A 23837-nucleotide genomic window follows, 5' to 3' on the forward strand; every position below is an offset into this window, starting at 1 on the left:
TGACGTCATCCAGTAATAAATATGAACAGCAGGTGTGAAACAGTAAAAGTCTATTTTATAAAACTGACCTGTAATATAAACGATTTCATTATGAGCTTCATTTTTATAGAAGACGTGTAGCTGTCGTCCGTGACGTGAAACATACGATCAGCCTGTAAGATCCCACGCCGCCGCCGCCGCCGCTCAGCAGGATCGCCCGTCTGTCCGACCTGCGTCTCTGCTGACGTGTCCCTCGTGTGTTTTCCTGTCTGTGGCGAGGAAGGTGAACTGAAAGCAGTGTCTTTGTTTGTTAAAGGAAAGTGCCTGAAGCCTCCTCTTCATCCTGTCCTGATGTACGTTTCCCTCAATCATGTGTAAAGAATATAAGGTGAATTCATAAGTTTGTCTTTTTATATATAATTCACATTTGTACCTATGTAAAAAAACAAAAACACAAAAAGATTCTATATAAATCTATGTATCAGGTGTATGATGTACATTTTCAGTTCTATTTTTTTATTGTTTCTATTATGTGAGTGAGCTGAGGAGATGAATAAACACAAATATCATCTGGAAATGAAAGGAAACCACTCGGATGGTCAGTCTGTGCGTCTGTCAGGTTGTGGGAGTGGCCTAAAGCATCAGCCTGTGCGTGAGCACGCTGTGAGCAGATGAACGCTTACAGTCAAGAAGTCCCCGAAAATCCTTTCGTACGGTTTCTCTGGGAACAGTTTCCGTGTGTGCAAACATCTTTCCTTTATGAAATATGAAAAACTTCCCACCTGACCACGTGAGATGTGCAGTAAAAATTCCTTTTAGCAGGAATATTGAAATGCTTCAGCTCCCCTCGGTCATCAGTTTTACACAAAAACATCAATTACAAATTCCTTTTAGCGAAGCTTGGGCTGCTCCTCAGGAGCGGAGCTCAGCTGAAGACACGGTTGAAGTTCCTGAAATATTCGGATGGACCAAATCCACGTGAGCTTCATTGGAAAGGCTCGGACAGTGTCCATAATATTCAGCTGATTCTGCAGGTGTCTGTGGGTTGGGTACTTTAGCATCTAGCTAGCCCTGCAGAAGAGGAGCGAGCATAAAGGCAACATGTGGCAGGTAATTTGAAATGTGGCGTTTCTACAAACATCACAAACTTTGTCTCAGTGTGTTGCAGCTAAAGGTCCAGCTGCTTATTTCACAGGGAGAGACCAGACAGAGCAAAGTTCACTCAGAGATGGACAAACATGAGAGAGGAGAGGAAGAGGAGAGCTTAGAGTTAAAGGAAGGACGCTCATTTAAAGCTCACGTGGAAGTTGTTGTGAAATCTGTACGTGTCACATTATGTTTGTTCATAAAGCTGCGGATAAACAAACTGAGGCAGAGTGACGGTTATTTAAAGGCTGCTGTGCAGGACGTCTGTACTGTTGCCAACCCCGCAGAAGTGTCAACAGCTCTAAGACTGAACATTCAAGAATATTTGTAGTTTATCCAAAAAATCCTTTTAGTTTTTTCTTTACAGAAGCCAGGTTTGTGTAAAAGTTTGTTCGTCCTCAGCTGAGGGAACTCGGTTACCATGGTAACCCCACCTGCTCTCTGACTCCTCCCTTCCTGCTGCACCTGCACCAGCTGACTGACCCTCAGAGTGGGCAGAACTTTTTAAAATCTCTGAAATCACAGCTGATCGTTTCTAATCATCCAGTCGACGATATACGAGGACTGATCAGTGATTGGTTATCAGCTCAGGATCATCACTGGAGGCTGAGCGCTCACCTGGATCACCTGGTCCTGGTTGTCCTGTCTTCATCTTTTTATGGATTTTGCATTTTTTGTGTTTGAAATAATCAGAGACAGGAAGTGACACAAAATTCAAAACCTTCAACTAGAGTGTAATAAAGACCAGGAACAGGACAGAGCTGAGGTACGGAGGTCTGAGAGTGCCACAGAAGCCTTTAGAGCTCAGAGTTTAAGGTCTTTGTGGAGGAAGATTACTTTCTATTCCATCTTTAAGAAAAACTTAAAAAGCAGAAAGAGTTTTTACTTTGCTGCAACTTAAATGTTTTCACTGTCTTGCAGCCGTTTGGCTGTGGGGACGTACGGATTTGGAGGGAACCTGCAGCAGCACCTGGATGTGCTCCTCCTCTCGTCCCCCAGTGTTCGTACACGCAGACTCCTCTGTAGCAGAGGTTTGGGGCATCGAGCGCCCGTCCTGTTGGAGGCGCTGTCGCCTCGCTCAGTGATGGCACGCTGAGGTTTGCCGGATGTTCTTCTGACTCTGCGAGCGGTGTGCACGGCTGTACCCACAGGACCAGCAGACCAGGTTCAGCCTGTGGTGCCTGCTCCCGTCTCTGCCCTCGTGCAGGGCCTGAGGTACGTCTTGCCAGACATTTTATGAACAGGAAGCATTGTTAAAGCATTACGTGTGACACTTTATTTCGACAGGAACTTCCTGTTTATGACCCTTTAATAAAAACTGTAGTTTATGTGCGACATTTATGTTGTGTAGTGTAACACTGAGGGTCGCGGGAGCCTGCGTACGATACGTACGTGTGGTTTCTGACACTCGAGCTAACTTCAGACCCTCCGTCTGCTCGCACAGGAAGCTTCTTGAGATCTGATTGGTAACCAGGTGCTGCCCTCTAGCCTGCTCCAGTGCAGGTCACATGTGCAGCACCAGTTACCATGACAACGTTGAATGACATTAAGGTGGTTTTACCTTCATTTGTTTCTGGTTTAGTTTAAGCGGCCTGAAGCCTAATAAAGTGAGCGCTGGGCGTGCCCAGGTGTGAGGTCTGACAGGAAGTAAAGAAAGACAGCAGGAGCACGAGCAGTTATCAAAGATCTCCTTCATGGTTTAATATTTGAATTTGTGCCACAAAAACGTCACGTCCGCAGCCACAAATCACGTGCTGAGATTTCTACGTGCAGCGCGTCGCCGCCGCTGCTCTACTCTGCAGATCATACATGTATGTATAAATATGTACAGTTTGGAGCTTCTTCTTCAGCAGGGCTCTTCTCCGGGCGTGGTTGTGCTGTAGGTGGAGAAACATGGGCGAAGGAACCCGTCCAGATGCAGCACATGCTTATGGGCGCGTACAGGAATGTTAGGGGGGGGGGGGGGAGTTCTCAGCCAACAACACGAGAGCGCCGAAGGCAAGAATGTGACGAGGGTCTGCGGCCTGAAGGCACGGCATTTTCAGGGCGGCCCTGTGAAGTTGGATCAGTGGGGGCGGGGGGGGGGCGGGGCATGCATGATGCTGGTTTAAGCATGTGCTTCACTGGGCGGGCCGAATAACTCGAGCTGTGAGAGGAGACGGGGGCGGGGCTTCACTGTTAAAAATGGGACACGTTGCTTTACTTTTAGGAAATTAGAAGAAAGCCCGGTGTGGGTGGGGCGAGGGCGGGGTCTTTGACAAAGGGGTGGGGCCTGGTGGAGCTGCACACACAATTACAAACCACTCAGTCTCTCTCTCACTCGTGCTGTTTCATTCTCTCTCTCTCTCTCACACTCTGTGGTTGCCATGGTTACATTGAGACTCGGGGGAGGGGCGGGTTCGGCGTGTGGCGGTTTCGGGCCTCAGCAGCAGCCCCCAGACGAGGTGTTGACTGGCTTGCTCTGGATCTTGACGTTGGACTTCTCGGCGGCGCCGGCCGTGGCGCCCGGGCCCATCCGCTTCTTGATCTCGGCCGCCATGGTCATGAAGGCCTGCTCCACGTTGGTGGCGCTCTTGGCGCTCGTCTCCAAGAAGGGGATCCCCAGGTTATCTGCAAACTCCTACAGAGGGAGGAGGGGCACACTGTGAGTGGATCGCTTCACATCAAACACATATTTTTATATATTTTATTTATTGTTTATTTGTAAAATATGTGTACACACACACACACACACACACACAGAGAAAAATATTTAGTATACACATCCAGAAATGCATATACTATTATATATTGTACATATATTTATTAGTTTCAGATGTAGCCATTCTTGTATTTTGCACAACTCTGTTGCTTGTGAAGCTCGCACACAAGAATGTCACATCACATGTGCTGTACCAATGTACCTGCACATGTGATGTGACAATAAAAGTGATTTGATTTGAAAAACAGCTGCAGTTCCTCTGACGTCCAGCAGAGGCTCCCGCAGTGACTCAGTCCCCTCAGACCCCATTTGCCCGTCGCACAGCTGGAACACGGGTTACTGCGGCTTTTAAACTGACGCGTTCTCAGGAAGTCGCAAAACCCGCAAACAGTTCAATTCATCAGACACAGATTCATGAGTCACAGGTGTAGAGCTCAGCAGCCACGAGTGGGACCACCGAGAGCTGAAGTGGGTCGCTCTCATGCTGCAGAGCCGTGTACAGGTGCAGGCGCCGTCTGAAGCGCGTACGTGCTGTTGTCTGTCTGTTTGGACCAAAGCTATACTTGATACTGTTTCTGTGCCAATCAAAAAACAGATGAATCGTCTGGTTCCTGGAGTAAGTGATCTGCTGCCAGCTCAGCATTTCCAACACCATCGTCGTGTTTGCGGAGGGAAGAAACGGTAAAAACAGCGTCTTCTAAGGACGGCGGTCGAGAGCGCTCGCTGCTTTCAAGCAAAAGCAAAAGCCAAACAACTCCACGCTTTCCTATTTGTGGAAAAATAAAAACCAATTTAAATCAATGATATGGCAACATGGCGCTTGGTTGTTTAGGAAGACTGGGAAGTTTTAAGAGTGACAGCGGCGAGAAGGAGCGAGCGAAAGAGAGTTTTAAGATGTGAGCGATTTGGCGTGTTTGGAGTGTGTAGTTCTGTTGTGTGTCAGAACAATGCTGAATGTCACCCTCAGGCCTGCAGGTATCAGGCTGTGACGTTCTCCTTTATCTTACAACGGACAGAAAGTAAAAATTAAAAATCATTTGTGTGACTTTGATGCAGAACAGCTGATTGTTCTGTAAATAGTTTGGAAAAACGCCTCGGCTGCAGTTTTAAGTAAATAGCAACAAACTGTTGTTTACAAAACGTGTGTATGGGTTTTAAAATGTACAATTTCTATTTGTACTTCAAGTTATGAAAATGATTCGTTAATGTTTGTGGTTGTTACAGTAAAATATAACTTTTTTCTGCTCTGATTTGATGTTTCCAGCCTGACCTTAGATCAGTTGTGCTGACTCCGTGTGTCCAAAGGAACCGTTTGTGCTGAAAACGGTGACAACAAACAAGGTGAAATGTGGAGGTCAAAGAGGTCAAATCCAAAGTAGTGACAAACGGCCGGGTTTACCCAGGGGCTGACGTGTGTGTGGAGTGTAACTGCGAGGAGGATCCGTGTTTTTTCTCCGTCACGCGCCGCCTTTGACATAAATATAACTCCATAATCTTCATTATCAGAGGTCAAAGGTGGAGGAACTCTCAGCACAGGCCTGATGGCACAGCGAGTGTCAGCGCAGCAGCTTCCTCCTCTTGTGCTGACTCTGCATCTGCATCCACTTACTCATGTTTTCTACTTCCTGACACGTGGCGACAGCGTGCTGATGGCTGACCCCAGAACAGTCCCTTCTATCCTAACTGACCTACGGACGCCGAGTGCTTCTGTCGCCCACTGATGGAAGACTGTGACCTCTTACCTTAGCTGTGGTGTAGTCCACGACCTTCTTCGTTGTGAGGTCACACTTGTTGCCTACTAGCAGCTTGTTGACGTTCTCGCTGGCGTAGCGGTCGATCTCCTGTAGCCACTGTTTGACGTTGTTGAAGGACTCCTGAGGACAGAGACGTGAACACAGAGCTTTTCACACTGCCGACAGCCGCCTGCAGGGGGCGGTGTTTACTCCACTCATTTCACAGTTTCATACACAATTATGCCAAATACCCAACAGACAGCCCCTCCCTGACCCCACCTCACTTCCTGCGTGTGTTCAGAGTGCGTGCATGCTCCTGTACATACGGTGCAGGCAGGAACCAATCCTCCTCCTCCCTGCACACCTTTGTGAATCTGTGTGTCTGACATTAAACAGCAAGTTTAACATTGGGTCTGTCCCGCATGATGGGAGCCGTCCAACAGAACAGAAACACGTCAGGTCGGCTGCTCGCTCAGCGAGGCTGCTGCAGGGCGTGTTCCTGTGTCAGGCTGCATTGTGTGTCTGAACTTGTCCGGCCGGTTTTCTCGCTGCTCTTCAGTCGCTGTGTTTGAGCAGCGAGCGAAGCTGAACATCTACTGGCCAATGAACACGAGATGGGAAGGGTCTGAAGACTGAACTTTCAAAATAAGAGCACTGGCCATTTTCCACTACGGAACAGATGAAATTAACAAAAATAATCAATATCAAGACAAGTGAGCAGGAAGTGCAAAAACGACATAAAACATCTAGATCCTGGCCCTCAGTTAGCTTCTGAACAAGGCTTTTATTTTGGTAAGCTGGACATGTGAGAAGCAGCTCATCCCTCGTTCAGGGTGCCCCCCCCCCACCCTGCTCATCAATGACTGACTGGACCTGTTGGAGACTCACAGACGTCTCTGTCGCTGAAACCATCAGCAGCTTATGGAAAACATGCTGCTGATGAGCACTTCCTGCATCTGAGCAGATGTTACGGGTCAGAATCGAACTGTTTGTATTTCCTTCATCAGCGCCGCTAGTTGAGCTTCTGTTATTACCACCGAGCCTTCAGACTGTTTTTATCATGTGTTTGGACTGCGGGAGGGAGCCGGAGAACAAACACAGAATCCACGCAGGAAGCACCAGCTGGAGCCTTCCTGTTGTGAGGCGGCGGTGCTGACTGCCACAGATTAATATGTAGATCTTATAACCGTGTATCAGAAAACATAACAAGCTTTAAAGTGAGTGAGTGCATGCTGAGTTTTAGGGCTGCTGTCAGGTACCGACACCGTGAGCAGCTGTCCCGGGTCATCAGCCACGTTGAGCCCTGCTGCACACCACACACGTCACGCTTTGAGCGCCGTCGGCACTCACCTGGTCCGTCACATCGTAAACCACAATGATGCCGTGAGCTCCTCTGTAGTAACTGGACGTGATGGTGCGAAAGCGCTCCTGACCCGCCGTGTCCCACTGAGGAGGAAAAGCAGAGCGTCAGTCAGAGCAGAGTGACATCATCACCGCGTGTGACCAATCGTGTGCTTACAATCTGCAGCTTTATGGTCTTCCCGTCCAGCTCGATAGTCCTGATCTTGAAATCCACGCCAATGGTGCTGATGTAGCTCTCTGTGTACGTGTCATCCTGCTCTCACACACACACACACACACACACACACACACACACACACACACACACACACACACACAGGTGAATCTGTGCTACAAAATGCAGTTTACCATGACAACATTGTGTCAGAAACACTCACTGCAAACCGGAGCAGGAGACACGACTTTCCAACCCCAGAGTCCCCGATCAGGAGCAGTTTGAATAAATAGTCACTGTGAAGACAGAAAACATCATCATTACACACACGCGTCACACTGCTGCCGGTCTTTATGAGTGTGTGTTTGGTGTGCATGCTCCTTTAAAGAAAACAAGTCCAACAACACACAGCTGCTTCCGTGCTGGACTTTTACTGTGGGCGGGGCTTCACACACACACACACACACACACACACACACAGGAAAGCACTTGAGGCAAGATAAGGTGTTCCTCGGGACTAACAGGTGTTTTTACCTGCAGACACTTTAGTGACACAGTTTGGAAGAACGTGTCTGAACAGACTTTGTTCAATTAACGATAACGAGTCAGATGTTGACTTTGATTAAAAACAAGGAGTGACATCATAATCATAATCAGTCATCAACATTAATACTCATATTATTCTGTTAATAATCTCCCATTATTACTACATTACCTGCTATAACACAGAATATTTAATTGTTCTGTTTTGACTTTATTTGTTACTCAAATATTTGATATGCTGACAGCAGAAGTCTGTTATTAAGTTATAAGCTGTATATATACACAGAAGCGACAATGATGATGTTTCAGCTGCAGTAACACAGGATGAACGAAGCCTGTGTGTGTGTGTCCTGTACCTCACACACACATGAACACAGCAGGAACGCTGAAACTCCTGTTCATACTTTAAGTAAACAGGCTTTGTGTATCTTAATGTGTGATAATGTTCAGCAGCCCTTTGACTTGACTAAACGATCAAAGTACTGTGGATTCTGGTTAAAGTACACCGTGGGGGCTAAACGCCCGATTGGTTAATCGATTATCTGATGGATCAGCTGTTCGTTGGTGTCAACTGCAATGAAGTAACAACATATTACCCAATAACGGGCAGACTTCCCGTTTGCGGCGCATACGTCACACCCAGCCCGGTTCGGGTTCACTGACGGAGCTGAAACCCGAACCCCGGGCCTGACACTGGAATCGAACCGAGTGAGCCGAGCCTGTGGGTCAATAACACACCCTGACCGTTAAGCTACGTAGCTGCTGTTAGCATGCTAGTGGCTAGCGTCTCTGACAAACTGTTAGCGAAATCGAAAAATCCGCCGGTTCAGGCGCACGGAGCCCGGACAACCGTGCCATTAGGCGGCCCTTTGGTGTTATATCTGAGCGCTGTCACTCGGTCTACGCTGCGTTCACAGCCCGTTAACGGAACTGAGAGACAAAGCAGTGGACGGTCATCTTCAGTCCGCCCGGCTAGCTTGCGCTTTCATTAGCTTAGCTTAGCATAGCTCCTCGGCTAATCTTCCAACTCCGCCGGAACGGTCACAGCCGACATCAAACTGACACTTACTATTCAGGATTCATCGTTGACTACAGGCTCAGAACCGTCACTGCGGTGGATTCAGCTGCAGGTCGTCGCGGATTAATCTGTAACTGGCCTCGCAGTGAAGAAAAAACACCGTTTTTTCTGATGGAGTGGCTAAACTGCCCGTCGCAGCCAGAACAGCATAATCGAATCAAATATGGCTGTCTCACTACCTACCCGGAAACGCCGCAGATTGGAATCATGAGTAATGTAGTTCTGTGAAGATGGGCGTTTACACGTCGTCAAGACACACAAACAAGATGACGTGTTATACTTAAAACGTATACATATATTTTTAACGTGCGCTATTATATTTTATTGGCAGTTTTTGCCAGGTATACGTTGCTGTGTTGATGTGTGATACATTCGTTCTTTAGACGACCCAGCCCTGGTGATGAGTGGCGAGACAAGCATGAGGATTTTGGGTGTAGTTTCCGTCTGAGTGAAGAACTCTGTAAAGATGTACATTTCTTGTTAGTTATCAGTTCATTTAGATTATGTTTGTCTGTATCAGGATGACCAACTTAATGTTCCCAGGGGGCCACATTAGACGGGGCTAATGTGGAGAGACACAGTAAAAAGCTGAACTCAGTTCTGCTCAATATTCTTTTAATCTGTTAAAGTGCTGCTGGATAGTGACACTGACATTTTACAACTATGTAATTACCATTTCTCAAAACAAAATAAAATTCGCAAAATTTCAGAGACTTTTAACTTGAACTGAAGTGTTTCTGTTCTTTTTCTTGTTCAGTGAGAGAAATCCTGAAAAAGTGCATTAAAGTCAGCTTCACTGTCACTGAGAGACTGTGTGTTGTTAAACTCGATCACTGACAATGTTTGTTCACATGTGAAGGTAGAGCCAAACAGAACCCGAATCTTCTGAGCATGTGTGAAAGAGTTCCTCTTTGAGAGAAGAATAAAGATCCAGTGCTGATGCTGACTGGACGTGCTGACAGCACCTACCTCCCTGAGTGCATTGCTGGCAGCACCTCATAATCTCAAACTCTTTGGTCATCACGCACACACAGATGCATAACTGCTTTGTGTCACACGGGAACTGAGAGTCAAAGTAAAACGTCATTAATGTCACTGATAATTTAAAATCAGTGTCCTCATATGTAGAGCAGAGACTGGCATGTTCAGTAGGCCTGCCGAGTTCTTTCTTCATTATTATCAGGAAGTCCTAAAAACTCCCTGAAAGCCTTCAGCTGATCCAAAATGCTGCAGCAAGAGTCCTGACAGGGACTAGAAAGAGAGAGCAGATTTCTCCTGTTTTGGCTTCCTGTTAAATCCAGAATTCAAAATCCTGCTCCTCACATACAAGGTCTTAAATAATCAGGCCCCATCTTATCTTAATGACCTTGTAGTACCATATCACCCTATTAGAGCACTTCGCTCTCGCTCTGCAGGCCTACTTGTTGTTCCTAGAGTATTTAAAAGTAGAATGGGAGGCAGAGCCTTCAGTTTTCAGGCCCCTCTTCTGTGGAACCAGCTTCCAGTTTGGATTCAGGAGACAGACGGGATCATATAATTGTTGGTTTCTTCTCTGCATCATTTTCTTTACCTTACAGCATTGAGCACCTTGAGGAGACTGTTGTTGTGATTTGACATCTATAAATGAAACTGAATTGAGAAGTTGAATAAATCAGCTGCTTTTGTGCCTCTGGATCTGCCCCGAGCTGAACCCTTAAACAGCAACTTCACACCAAACAAACAGAGGAGGAGCACAAAGGAGGCGAGGCAGCAGCTTTTCTCTTAAATTAGTTTAATTTGTTGTGTACACTAAAAGTCAAATTTACACAGTGGTCTGAAAGAACCTGGGCATGCATGATAACCTCCCACAGGCTCTCCCACTGATTCCGTGTCCCATAGGAACTCCCCGTACATTTACAGTCCATAGTTTAACTGCACACAGTCTAAAGCCACAGTGAACTATGATTACATCCATTTCATCTTTACAATGTGCAAAATCCTCCAGGCTCGGCCGACAGTAGTATGAGCAACAGAAAACAGACCGATGGAAGCAGCCGTTGGTCCCTTCGTTCCCCTTCGATGCGAGCGGCCTTCAGCTCGCCGACGCTCGAAACCGATCGTCCCGTTTTTAAACAAAGTAACAACCGGAACGTCTGATGGCAGACGCGCCGGCGTGAAGAACAAAAACAGACGAGCGAGGGTGTACAGGATTATTTTAAAAAGCTTCACGGAAAAAAAACAAACAGATTAAAACTGAAGGACGAACGAAGACGAGGGGACGAAACACTCGGCGGGATTCTGCAGGCAGTGTGGTTTCAAGTCCATAAATAGATTCAGATTTTATATATACGTATATAAATGTATGAATTCACAGAAACTTCCACTTCAGTTTGATTCAGCTTCCTTCAAGCTCCGCCCCCACACGTGTAAAATCAGCAGGAATCAAGGAGCCCATTTAAAAACAAAAAAAAAACAAAAACATTGAATCCCTGATTATTTACACACACGACAACAACACACACACACACCCGACACGGCCTGAACGCACAAATCCCACTTCCTGTCAGCTTTACCACGTGCTGCCCCTCCTCCACGCCGTGCCCCACCAAATAATGAGAAAAGCTTCACTTTATCCAGAGAAATAACTGAAAATCAACAAAAAGCTAACTTAATTAAAAAAAACAAGAGCTTGATAAAATGGGCGGGGCCAGCAGAGTGAGCAGGTGATGTCTGGAGGCGTGGCCGGGGCTTCAGTCTGGCGTGGCGTGTGACCCGAGCGGCGTCAGCGTGGCGGGAAACATCAGCACCTTGGCCTGCATGAAGGACAGGTCGGGCAGCGCCGCAATCACTTTGGCCGCCTCCTCGCTCAGATTCTCATCTTTCCTCGGCTTCCTGCCAAACAGGAAGTGACCAGTTTTTTAAACGCATGAACATAACATTTGTAGTTGATGACATCATCAGTGTGCCACTGACACAAACTGTTACAAACTGCACCCAGATCAGCTGAGTGTGAATGACCTGCATGTCTGACACACAGCAGCGTGCGCACACACACACACGCACGCACACACACACACACGCGTGCGCGCACACGCACGCACACACAGGCCTGAGCTGTCAGGTGGACGTCTGCTGAATGTGGATCCACACCGGAGCGCTCACAGATTCACGCCAAAATTCACCACAGTACTTTAAATTGTTATTCCACTTATATTTAGCCATAGCCAATCATAGTTGAGCGTCAGCTGTGAGGTCATTCCTCAGGAGTTCCACCTGCAGCCGATCCTGATTTCATGCTTTCACAGGAAATTGGGGACAAACCAGAAGCGCTTTGACCTCTGACCTGGTGGAGGTGCTGGTCTTCTCCACGGTGGACATCAGGCGGGCGAAGGCGTCGGCCATGCGGCTCCCGGAGCTGCCCGAGTCCAGCTTGGCGGTGGTCAGTTCGAATAGCTCGGGGTCGACGCCTGAAATGCAGAAGAAAGATCAGGGAGGCGGAGCTTAAACTTCACCAACAATCCAACAGTGAGAAACTCGGAGGAGGCGAGCCGGGAGCTTCCTCCTCGGAGGTTCGCACCTGCACAAAAACGGTTGTGCTTGGCGTGATTAAAAGAGAAACTGAAGGACTGGAGCAGCTGTGAGGCGTGTCCGCCGCAGCGATCCGTTCTGAGATCAGCGTGTGCTTAAATGGTGAGCACCCGGCGGACCCGCCTCGCTTTCTGCTGCCTGCGGGACAGTCACATGACCTCATACCGACCTTCCTGTGCCGACCACCCCACACACCAGCATCAGTCAGGACATCATTCATGATTTTAAAAATCTGAGCTGAGAAGCAGTCACGTGACTAAAATGACATTAAAATTAGCACCAGGATCAAACCTCGGGATGGTCATGTGACCCGGTCAGGAAGCACGAGAGTGCGGTGAGTGAGAGGAGCAGATGGAGGTTAATTCAAAGGAGGAGGATGCTGGAGCTGACCTGGGATGGAGGGTGAGCTGCTGGAGCCTGAGTCCTCCACAGGACCAAAGAAGTCCAGGTTTAAGAGAGACGAGCCTCCGCTGGCTGCAGAGCCGGGCGAGCGAGGTTAACGCACACAGTCAGAGAGAGAGAGAGACACATGCAGCAGAGTCAGTGAGAGAAACCGGAGACGATCGTTTCCACATGCAGCAGATTTCTCACAGTCTGCACATGCTCAGTGCACCGCTTCACTGAAGCCCACGACGTTTGGACTGTAGCAGGTGGGAGGAGCATTTAGGACCGTGTTATCCAATCAGAGCACTTCGCTCTCACACTGCAGGCTTGTTGGTCCTAAAGTATTTAAAATTAGAATGGGAGGCGGAGCCTTCAGTTTTCCTCTGAAACCACAGCAGCTCCAGCCTGCTGAGTTACTGATGCTTCAGGGACTGCAAACTGCTCTGGAACCCTACGAGGTGACCTGAACACATACGTGCAGGTCAGGTGGCACACCGCCCCCGCAGAGCGATGACGCAGCACACACGTTATGAACACATGACACAGCAGCACGGCGCCGCAGTCAGCCTCTTATGGAGTTTTCAGACTTCAGCGAGCGTCACTGATGGCTGACGCAAGGAAGCGAATGAACTTTCAAAATAAGAGTGAGGGGACGGTTCACCAACAAAGACATGGCATCATTGGGCGCCCTCTGACATCTGTGACTGTGGGCCACAGCGACTCAGTCAGGAAACAGGAAGTGACTGATGGTTGTTTTATACACAGATCGCCTCCTGGTGTGTGATTGGCTGTGAAGTACAAACTGAAGCAGCTAACAGGAAACACTACAATAAATAGAGGAAGTGGAAGAAGAGAAGAGCTGTGAGCGGGAGGAGGAGGAGTCAGTGCGGCAGAGGCAGCGGGGTCACCTACCATCAAGCGGGTTGGTAAGGCCACTGCTGCTCCAGTCGAACTGGACGGGTGGGAGCGCCTCCTGCAGGAGGAGAGGCAGCAGGTCAGTCATGTACCAGGTGTGTGTGAGAATCATGTTTAAACACAAGGACACGCCCACACGTGGGAATGGTGTCAGGGTTAATTCCTCATGTTACATATGTCACGGCTGTTGTTCGCCCTCGTGACGGCGAGGACTTCACCTGTCATCGCTTGGAGGAAACGACGTCAAAAAGTCAAAAACAAAGATTCAAACTGTGGCAGTCAGCGTTTCTCACTATCAGCCAATCACATTGTATTTGAATCCTGCTCGGAGGTCACCTGTCGGCCCGCCTCCCCGTCTCACCTGGACCGAGTCTGTAGGACAGGAGCTTTTCTCAGGTACCAGCGGCGGCGCCTGCGCGATTGAGGCGATCATCTCTGCAGCAGAGACGGGCTTCACGGGCTCTTTGGTTGGCTCCAGCATCCCCTACACACACACACACACACACACACACACACACACACACACACACACACACACACACACACACACACACACACCTCAAATGACAAACGCGTTTAAACAGCCTGCAGCGCTGCCTGGCGGCCTCCTCGTAGATGCATGGATGGTACAAATGTGAAAGTCTGTGATGTTTCATTTACTGCAGTCACGAGATTTTCAGAAAACTTGACCTCTGACTTTTAGGTCAAGGTATCAACTTCATCCTGCGTCACATCTGAAGTTCCCAAACGCACGTACCTGTCAGCGTTTCACAGCTAGAAATGAGAATAACTGATGTTCCTGCCATAATGAAACTGTCTGTATCACCACTGTTCCTGTTCTCAAGTTCCCAAAACTTAAAGATCTTCATCTTGTCCTGAAATCAAGCAGGAAGCAGTTTTCTGTCCCCCTCCCTCCCCTGCTTACATCAGCTGATCAACAGCTGATCCTTCACAGTCACTGTGGAGCTGAGCGCTCATCTTTATTTACCTGCGGCTTTAATTTAGCTGTTAGTAACATCTTAAACGTGCTGCATGAGTAAACCTGACTTTATGTCGCTGTAGTCTGTTGGATGCACTCACCAGGCCGGCGGCGTACATGGGCACGATGACCGGCTGCTTCTTCTGTCCTGTGAACAGCTGAAACATGGAAATCAGACCGATTAGGATTCAAACCTCGAGCGCAGCTGCCGCCTCAGCAGGAACGCCTTTAGTCATACCAACAAATGACCAGGAACCATCTTTTATCTACAGTCTATGTTGAAGAGTATCTGGGCGGGGCTAGGAGACGACGCATTCAGAGGGGAGCAGCGTGTACTCACGATGTTTCTGGTGTCGATGCCGAGGCAGCAGAGCAGTGCTTTGTTGCAGTGGGAGCCGCCCCACTGGTATCTGAGGCCGAACGCCTCGTGGATGTCCTGAAGCTGCGTCCACACGCCACCGTACATGGACCTGTGGCAGCCAATCAGACGCAGCGGAGTCAAAAACAGGGTTCATGAGTGGGAGCAGCTCTTAATGGAGCGGGTACGGAAACACCTATGGATCACTCATAACCAGGAGGTTCGCTGAGGAGACCCTCACCTCTTGCATGACGATTTCTTCTCCTCCCCCTCCTCAGCTCCGGGGCGTCTGTCCTCAGGAGGCTCCAGGACAGCCTTCAGGGACACCACCTGGTCCTCCAGCAGTCGGGTGGCGCTCTGAGGGAAGCTCACCTGGAACAGCTTCTCCACACGGCTGAACAGCGATGCCTGCAGAGAGATGGCAGCGTCAGACTCAACTTCACAGTCTGGGCCTGACTACAGTTAAAGGGGCGCTTCACCCTCAGGTGAAGGTGATGGTGCAAAGAGTCCAAAGGGCAGAGCTGCTGGTTCATATCTGCTTTAACTTCGTGCTGTACGAGCCCACAGTGAGACTGGCCTTATTCACACTGTCATACCAGTTTGCAGGTTTTTAATGGTTTCGTTGTTATTATGTAACGGCTGCTGTGGATTTAAGTCCCTCAGAAATGGACAATAAACATCTGTCTGTGCTGATAAACTGACAGTCTGAATGACTTCCCTGCAGACACTTCTCGCTGCTTTCAGTAGGGATGGGTACCGGTATCATGGCACCGGTTCTGTCATAAACGGCAGTAACCAGACCGTTTAAGCACCGTGTCAAAAGTACCGGTTTGGCACCGGTATCGGATAAAACCTAAACGATACCCATCCCTAGCTTTCAGTCTGTGTTGTGTTTACTGACTTTACATGTTTCTAATATTAAACTTTGATCACTTTGATCACTTTGCTGCTGTTTAACTCACAGAGGGGTCGATAAACTCTGGGCCAACTTATCGAGCCGCTGTCACGTCGTGACTGGAATCCCCAGTCTTCCAGTTCCTTGGAATTCAATCAGCTGATTTGAGTTTGTGTGCCGGAGGAGGAAAATAGGGGCGGTCTGCGTGGACGTGGACACTACTTTGATTTTTATTGGACTAAAGGACGAGATAATGAAGAAACAACCGCATTATGCTGCTAACACAAGCACCTGCACAGACAGCATGCTAGTGCTAAGCTAGCCGAGAGCCCAGAGTGATGTTAAAGCTGAACTTCAACAGTCTACCTGTTCATGTTTCTACAGTAGAATCACCATGACGACCGTGCTGGTTTCCATCTTTGCTTTGTGTTCATACCTAAACACTAAGAGAACGATCACGCGTGTCATTAGCAACTACCAACCTGTATATTTTATTTATTGTTTACTCTATTTAATATGTAAAATACACACACACACGTAGAAAAACATATTTAGTACACACATCCAGTAATGCATACACTCTTATATTGTACATATATTTATTACCATCCTTATATTTTGCTTGTTTTATGTTATTGTATTTTTTGCACACCTCTGTCGCTTGTGAAGCTCGCACACAAGAATTTCACTCGCATGTGCTGTACCGTGTAGCTGCACACGTGATGTGACAATAAAGGTGATTTGATTTAGCGCAGAGCAGCGTGTTGGTGTGTGGGGCTGTGACCTCATGTTGTTAAACTGTGATGATGACATAGGGCTGCTCAATTAATCGAATTTTAATCTCGATTACGATCTGGGCTTTCAACGATCATTAAAAATGACTGAGCCGATTATCAGCCCCTCCCTCGTGCTTTACTCTCGCGCTGCTCCGTGTGGCAAATCGAGCGCACCGCTCTGCGTTTCGAACACGTGTCACAACAATTAAGAGCACCTGAGGGAAGCTCAAAAAGCTGAGCAGTTATTTGGAGAGGAGAGTGACTGCTGCTGGTTGAACAGAGGTAAAAAACTTCAGTGGTGTGGAAACATTATGGGTTCAGTCAGACGTGGGTCAAGTAGACACAGTGTGTAAACTTTGCTACGGTGTTGTAGCTGCACCACAGAGCAACACTGCAAAGTTCACTAAACACAGATGTTTACATTTTTCATTTATTTCTTATACTGCAAACATTTGCACTGTTATCAGTATTTGCACTGTTTTATATTATTTTTTAAAGTCATTATTCAACACGTTGTTATTGTTAAATAAATATCGTCAAATAATCGAGATTATCATTTTTGCCATAATCGAGCCGCCCTATTATGACACAACGAGTTTCAGGACATTTTATGGAGAAATGCAGAAGTAATGAAGTAAAATACTGAGTTACTTTGAAGTACTCTGAGTAATTAATGACATTTCTTTGAGTAATGAGCCAACACTGAGGGAAATCCCTCCAACATGCACAAACATGTGACCCACAGCAGAAAGTCTTTGATACGCTGCCGAGTCTCAAACAGGAGCCAATGAGGAATCAATCAGTGATATTGATGATGGAATCAGAAATGCTAAATTCCTATCACTTCCTGTCCCTACAGGCGCATGATTCGAGATGTTGACCGACCTTCCCACCTGACCCAAACCTGCCATCCTTCATCATCATCAGTCTGAGTTCACCTGTGCACATCCACAGGAGCAGGTGAGTGAGCATGCTCAGAGTTTAGAAACAGCTCTACCTTCATCCGGAGGAACCTAATGACAGCGGTGCTAAAGCCTCACACGGATCCTCTTAAGGAGAACTTAACCCAAAAAGTTCCAGCTGCAAACTATTTTTTAAATTTGACAGATATTGCAGATCCTGGATGAAGACATCCTGGATACAGTGTACAAAGTACGTGGTGGCGGCGGTCTGCGGGCCCCTCCTACTGTGTTGTTCGCCTGCCAGCCACAGCAGAAAGTGCTGAAGCGACACGGAGCGCCGCGGGTCTGCAGCCTGTCTGAGCGCTTCATGCTCGGGTTTGTTTAACTCGGTGAACTCCGAGCCCAGAGTCGTGTGTGTGGACGACACATCTGCACAGCGGAAGTGTGTGAGTCAGCTGGGTGTGAGCAGAGGAAGTGGAACAGATTTAAAGCTTTCACATTAACTTCCTGTTTGGGTTGTGGACAGCACATCGTTATCATGACCTTTAAGACAGGAAACGTGTAATCCTGCTCTAACTGAATCAGTGTGATGTCACAGGTTTCTGGAGTATCTCTGCATTTTAAACATGGGAAACAGAATCACGTCCCAGTCCTCCCAGTGTGCCCAGTGTCCCTTACCGGCTGACTGTCAGTGCTGCTGGGTTCTTCGCCGACCGCAGGTGCTTTACTCTCATGCCACTCCTCCTCCTGCTTCTCCTCTTCCACTCCTCTGCTATCTGCAGGAAGTGAGACGCTCGTCTCAGCGCTGAACGCCGCCCATGAAGCCCCCTCTTCCTCCTCCTGCTGCTGCTCCCCGAAGGCGCTCCACCCGGCGTCGCTCTCGCCGCCACCGGCCGAGCTGAAATTCCCAAAACTGTTGCTCACAGGGAAGTCGGCAAACTTTCCTCCCTCCTCCCCCTCGTTTTCACCCGAGTTAAATTTGGGGGAGTTGAAGTCGCCAAAGTCGTCGTCTTCTTCTGCGTTGTCCTTGGCGGTCGCAGCTTCCTGCACCAGAGCAGAACTCTGTAATCCGACCGGATCGTGCTGAACCTCCAACTGATCGAAGTCTGCGAAGCCTTGAGCGCCGAAAGAGCCGGCGTCTCCGAAGTCCCCGAAGTCTTCGTCGCCGTCTTCGGCCATCTGGCTGTCGTCAGCGGGTGTGGCGGATTCCCCCTGGAGTGGGGGCGAGGGCACCGAGCCCGTGGTGCTCACGTCGCCGTACTCCTCCAGAGCGTCGGTGGACAGTGGACGGCCAAACGACGTCTCCGTTTCGGTCTCCGTCTCGTTCCCGGAGCTCTTCTCATCCGATTGCCTCGCCTCGCTGTCTCCGGTTGTGTCGGGCAGGAGCTGCTTTTCACCGCAGCCGTCTACAGAACCGTTGCTGTCAGCTACATCCGCCCTGTTCACGGCGAACAGTTTGTCAGTGCAAACGGCCTCTGAGGCGCCACAATCTGCCGCCAAGGCCACATCCCTTTGTCGAGAGTCAGCATCCATGTGAGCATGCCGGTCCGGCGTCTCAGCGGGGACGCAGAGAGACTCTGAGCAGAATGCGTCGTTTTCAGTTCTGTTTGTGTCCCTGACATCGTCCTCTGAAGTCAGTCCCTGCTCTACATTATGGCTGACGCCCGGTGGACAGTGCGAGCTCGCCGTCTGGTCGAGGCGTCCGTCAGCATCGGAAAAAGCAGCAAAGTCTGCAAAGTTGTCCTCCGGGCCTCCGGCACTGCCCGTGTCCTCGGGGGACGTTCCTTTTATGCGATCATGGACAGAATTCTGGGAGGAAGGACTTCCCTGAACATCAAACCCGTTTGTGAGCACCTCGCCGCCGTTACAATCCGCGGTGTCGCTCGCAGTCAAGTCCACACAGCTGGCGAGGACCTTTTTCATCTCAGTTCTTTCTGAGGCACTCGCCAGCACGACACCGTTCGCCTTTGAGAGCTCATCACTGCGGCTGCGGGCGCCATTCGTGGAGCCATGGCTGAAGCCCACCACCCCTCTGCTGTTGATCAGCTCCGGCGGCGAAGTGGCGGTCAGAGCCTGCGTCTGGTTAAAAGTGGTCGGAGTGTCAAACTCTGAGAAGCTGATGCTGTTCGGGATGCCAGAGAAGGTGCCAAAATCTCCGAACTCATCGTCCTCTTCCTCAGCGCCGTCCTCCATGGGTGGCGGAGAGGAGGAGTACATGCGGACCACGTCTGGCTCCATGACTCTGCGGTGATCGAAGAATCCTCCGGGCTATACCTGAAAGAGCGAGAGAACGTCGTGAGCAGCGAATCACAGGACAAACATTCAAAAATAAGTAAAAAAACAGTAGCGCGCTTCATCCACGCGGCGAGGAGCCGAGCACGCCTCTCAGCAACACCGATGATCTCCAACGAGAGGCTCGAGTCACAGCTCATCGAGTAATACGAGCCCCGAGAGTGCAGACGGCGTCAAAGCGACGGCGAAACACACCGTCACAAACACATCATCGACAGAAATGAGGAAATGAAACCCCGCCCTCCTGCTCTGATGTCACTGCTGCGGGATCACATCATCACTGCAGCGTGAACATGAAAGCGTGTTGTTTGAATGAACACGATAGAAGTCGACAGGCGTGGACACAAACCTCTCACAACACGGAGCATCAACCTGATGTTCAGCACCGAGCTTTAAACAGGACTCTGACTCATCACTAATAATCTTATTTATTTATGTGATTAACAAAAATGATGATGTCAGAAACTATATGACTTTATTCTGCTGACATCACAGTTCTGATCACACACACAGCTTTCACAAATGTATAAGATAATAAAATTTTTGTCACTAAATAAAAACAAACACCATTTTTAAAGTAACCTGTCTCCTGTCTTACTTCTGATTTCAGCTGTGCGCTCTCTCTCTCTCGCCCTGTGACCCTGTGACCCCTGACACCTGGAGTGTGGGGGCCTGATGTCATTATTTCTTTTCATTAACTGTATTTGTGTGCTTGAATCACGTTTCCAAATCCTGATCTGAAGCGAGCACAGACCTCAGCTCTTTAAAATTTCACTGAGTTTGGACTGAAACAACCAGCCAGGTAAGGAAACACCTGAGTTTCTGATGAAGGTACCTTCCTGCAGCTCTGCAGGGGAAGTCCCTCTCGGGTTACCTGCTGGCCTGGACGGCCTGTGTTTGTGCTGTGACCGGCGGTGGGCGGAGCCTACCTGTGTTTGGTAGAGCTGAGCTGGACTTCAGGTATGCAGTCCTGAGAGACCAGTCAGGCGAGCGCGAGCCGTTTAACCCCTCAGACCCCACAAACGGTGACGTGTTAACGTCAGGGCAGGTAAACATGTTTAAGATGGGTTTACCTGCGCACTCAGCGGGGTCACCTTCAACAGGCGCTCAGCCTCCTGACAGTCGTTCTACACCTGACACTGTGAGCCCCCCCCCAGCAGTCTCACCTGTCTGACGTCAGCGCTTAAAGTGCAGCTAACAAGCTAACGTAGCAGGCTCAGTAAACTCCCAGGTAGCTTAGCAGGCTAAACGACGGAGGGCTGAGAGTTTGTCCCGAGCAGAACCGACTTGTCTGAGCCCAGCCCGAGCCCGACAGGGAAGCTAGCAGGACAGCTCGGCGGCTAATAGCAGCCCGAGCTCGGCGGGACTAGCTCGGTCAGCTTGTGTGGAAAGCTGAAGCCAGCTTGATTACTATGCTGGTACTTTACCGGGCGGCTCTGCTGGCACACAGCGGCGGTACACAGATAAACACAGGCCGGGGACCCTTCAGGAGCGAGTCGGTTTGACGTTAGCTGCTCCTGCTAACTGCGCAGCTAGCTTCACCAACGACAACAAGCCAAGAAGCAGCTGAGCTAGCATTAGCTTAGCTTAGCTCAGCGTTTCGTGTGACAACAACTGTCTCATCCCGAAGGAAAGAGCCGGGCTCACCGTCAGAGGCTGCCCGCTGGCCTCCATGGTTCGGTTCCACACGGGCTGTCGTCGGAGCGGGACGGCTGACTGTGAAGCCCGTGCTGAAGGTGGAGTCCGCCGGCTGCTGCTGCTGCCCTGCCTCACGATCACCCAGCATGCACCGCTGCGTTCTGCTGCTCCACAAACTTCCAGGTGGAACAGGTGGATGGATGTAACTGAGTACTCATACTCATGTACACCAGTTGGCCGCTTGTACTCGAGTATTCCTGAACCACGCCTCTCTCCCAGCACTTTTTAAAATCCAAACTTTATTTCTTTAAGTGGAAAGCGCTGTTACAAACTCCGCTGAGCAGACCTAAATATGAAAAATAATCGGACTGGGCACAAGTCCAAGCTGCCTCAGAGCAAGAGGAGGTCCACCTGGACAGGTGCACCTCTGTGGCAGAGCTGACGGAGAGAGACAGACAGATGGCCAGTTCACATTCACACCTTTAGTCAGTTTAGAGTCACCTGTTAACCCGACCCCACTGACTGTTTGGACTGTGGGCGAGAACCCACACAGGAAGCACCTGCAGAACAACAATATGTTGTGTGAATGCACCTTTCTAAAGTCCCTCCTCAGTGATTTAAAGCACACGTGTGTCTAATTATTCGAGACGGGAAAAGCGTCTCAACCATTAAATTCGAGCTGGTGTGGGCCCCGGGGTCTGGCATGAAATAAACCCGACACTTGGATAAAAGGAGGCTGAAGTGTTCGTATACTCAGCCCAGCTCCACACTGGCGTCTCCCACACTGCTCTTAACCTGCTTCTGCTCAGCTGTGCTGAGAATCGTAACAGCGATGGTTGGGACAGAACAGATTCGTCTGGATTTCAAATCTTCTCTGTTTTCAGTGATATAACTTTAGTAACAAGCACCTCATTCTTTTCTCTCTCTCTCTTTTGCCATGTTTTCCAGGTAACCTATATTTGACAACAGCTTGATAAAAAGAAATTCTGTTTTTGGTGTCACTCCAATATTTTTAGTGGCCACCCCTATGAAAACATTCTGGAGGCGCCCCTGGCCGTTCTGTCTGCTGACCAGCTCTGACGTTCAGGATTCGTGTTTGGACTGAACCTGCTCAGCAGAGCCACAGCTGACAGGTATCTGGGAGGTACCGTGTCTCTGCACACCTGAAAATAATGTGAGAAAACTCCAAAAAGCCCACTCTCTCAGTGTTTGGCTGTCAGGGTGTCAGGACGCAGTGTAAATAAAGCAGACTGCAAAGACTCACAAATCTCATGATATGTGATGTTTGATTCACAGAACACTGAAATCATATCGAATATTTATACATTTTCCTGTTTCATTTCATTTTGATGGCAGCAACTTTAAAGAAACAGCAGGAGGAACATTTATCAGGTGAGCTGTCAGCAGGTGGGTCACATGGTCGGGTGTAAACAGACCTCTCTTAAAACTGATCTGAGGTCAGACCCGCCCAGGCATGGACGCCACGTCCTCTGGAGCGCTGCACAGAGTACTGACATCAGTGTGCTCTCCGCCTGTGCAACCACATTTTTAATATATAAAAGGAGTCAGTGTGTGTAGAGGTCAAAGGTCATGTCAAAGCTGGGAAAGGTTCTGAAATCATTTATCTTGGCAGCTTCGTTTGTGTGGTGGGGGTAGGCTTTAATCACAATCAGAAAACTTTATTGATCCCTGGGGGAAATTACTTTTCGTTACAGTGCTCCATTACAAACAAGCATTAACAGAGACAGACAAGACACTAACTAAGAATAGCACCATATATACAACCATATATATACATAAAAGTCACTTATTAATAAATAGCTGAAAAAGAACATGTGCAAGAAGGGTGTAGCTGTTGCAGTAAACAGTGTGTTAGGTGGATGCATTGTACAGGGAGCCACAGGCAGGAATGATGTCCTGTGTCGTTCAGTGGTGCATCATGGGTAATCTCAGTCTCTCACTGAACGAGCTCCTGTGACTGACCAGCATGTCATGGAGTGGGTGGGAGGTGTTATCCAACATTGTCTTTATCTTGGACAGCATCCGCCTCTCCGACACCACCTTGAGGGAGTCCAGCTCCATCCCCACAACATTGCTGGCCTTACGGATTAGTTTATTAAGTCTGTTGGCATCTGCGACCCTCAGCCTGCTCCCCCAGCATGCAACAGCATAGAGGATCGCACTGGCCACCACAGACTCATAGAAAATCCTGAGCATTTTCTGGCAGATGTTGAAGGACCTCAGTCGCCTCAAAAAATAGAGACGACTCTGGCCCTTCCTGTAAAGTGCTGTGGTGTTTTTAGCCCAGTCCAGTTTATTGTCAATGTGTACTCCAAGGTATTTATAGTCCTCCACAATGTCAACACTGACCCCCTGGATTGAAACAGGGGTCAAGTGTTTCCTGGTCTTCCTGAAGTCCACGATCAGTTCCTTGG

The 23837-nt window shown here is 48.9% G+C and overlaps 2 protein-coding genes across 3 annotated transcripts; both read right to left on the minus strand.

Annotated features, from left to right (window-relative positions):
- Positions 1-2801: 2801 nt before the first annotated feature.
- Positions 2802-8899, minus strand: LOC113023477 (ras-related protein Rab-1A). The gene is made up of 6 exons (XM_026169501.1): positions 8688-8899; positions 7299-7371; positions 7079-7174; positions 6910-7005; positions 5569-5700; positions 2802-3745 (listed from the first exon to the last, which is right to left on the minus strand). The coding sequence occupies exons 1-6, from the start codon at positions 8699-8701 to the stop codon at positions 3548-3550; spliced, it is 609 nt and encodes a 202-aa protein (XP_026025286.1). The 5' UTR covers positions 8702-8899; the 3' UTR covers positions 2802-3547.
- A 1551-nt stretch (positions 8900-10450) lies between these two features.
- aftpha (aftiphilin a) lies at positions 10451-22604 on the minus strand. 2 transcript variants are annotated; one of them, XM_026169465.1, is made up of 10 exons: positions 21412-22604; positions 18151-19746; positions 15141-15307; positions 14882-15011; positions 14643-14699; positions 13924-14046; positions 13560-13620; positions 12654-12737; positions 12019-12142; positions 10451-11567 (listed from the first exon to the last, which is right to left on the minus strand). In XM_026169465.1, the coding sequence occupies exons 2-10, from the start codon at positions 19708-19710 to the stop codon at positions 11426-11428; spliced, it is 2448 nt and encodes an 815-aa protein (XP_026025250.1). In that variant the 5' UTR covers positions 19711-19746; positions 21412-22604; the 3' UTR covers positions 10451-11425. The 2 variants fall into 2 exon arrangements, with proteins under 2 accessions (XP_026025250.1, XP_026025251.1); XM_026169466.1 differs by lacking the exon at positions 12654-12737 and having other exon boundaries at positions 21412-22598.
- Positions 22605-23837: the final 1233 nt, after the last annotated feature.

This window comes from Astatotilapia calliptera, chromosome 6 (genome assembly GCF_900246225.1).
Source record: "Astatotilapia calliptera chromosome 6, fAstCal1.2, whole genome shotgun sequence".
NCBI classification, from domain to species: Eukaryota; Metazoa; Chordata; class Actinopteri; order Cichliformes; family Cichlidae; genus Astatotilapia; species Astatotilapia calliptera.

Bases quoted from the DNA above. Each gene is read 5' to 3' on its own strand.
- LOC113023477 (XM_026169501.1), bottom strand. The intron at 7,175-7,298 runs GTGAGTGTTTCT...GTGTGAGAGCAG, and splicing joins GTCTCCTGCTCCGGTTTGCA to GATGACACGTACACAGAGAG. The intron at 7,006-7,078 runs GTAAGCACACGA...TTTCCTCCTCAG, and splicing joins AGACCATAAAGCTGCAGATT to TGGGACACGGCGGGTCAGGA.
- aftpha (XM_026169465.1), bottom strand. From the start codon at position 19,710: ATGGAGCCAGACGTGGTCCGCATGTACTCCTCCTCTCCGCCACCCATG. The intron at 15,308-18,150 runs GTAAGGGACACT...ATCTCTCTGCAG, and splicing joins GCAGCACTGACAGTCAGCCG to GCATCGCTGTTCAGCCGTGT. The intron at 14,700-14,881 runs GTGAGTACACGC...TCCATGTTTCAG, and splicing joins GCATCGACACCAGAAACATC to CTGTTCACAGGACAGAAGAA.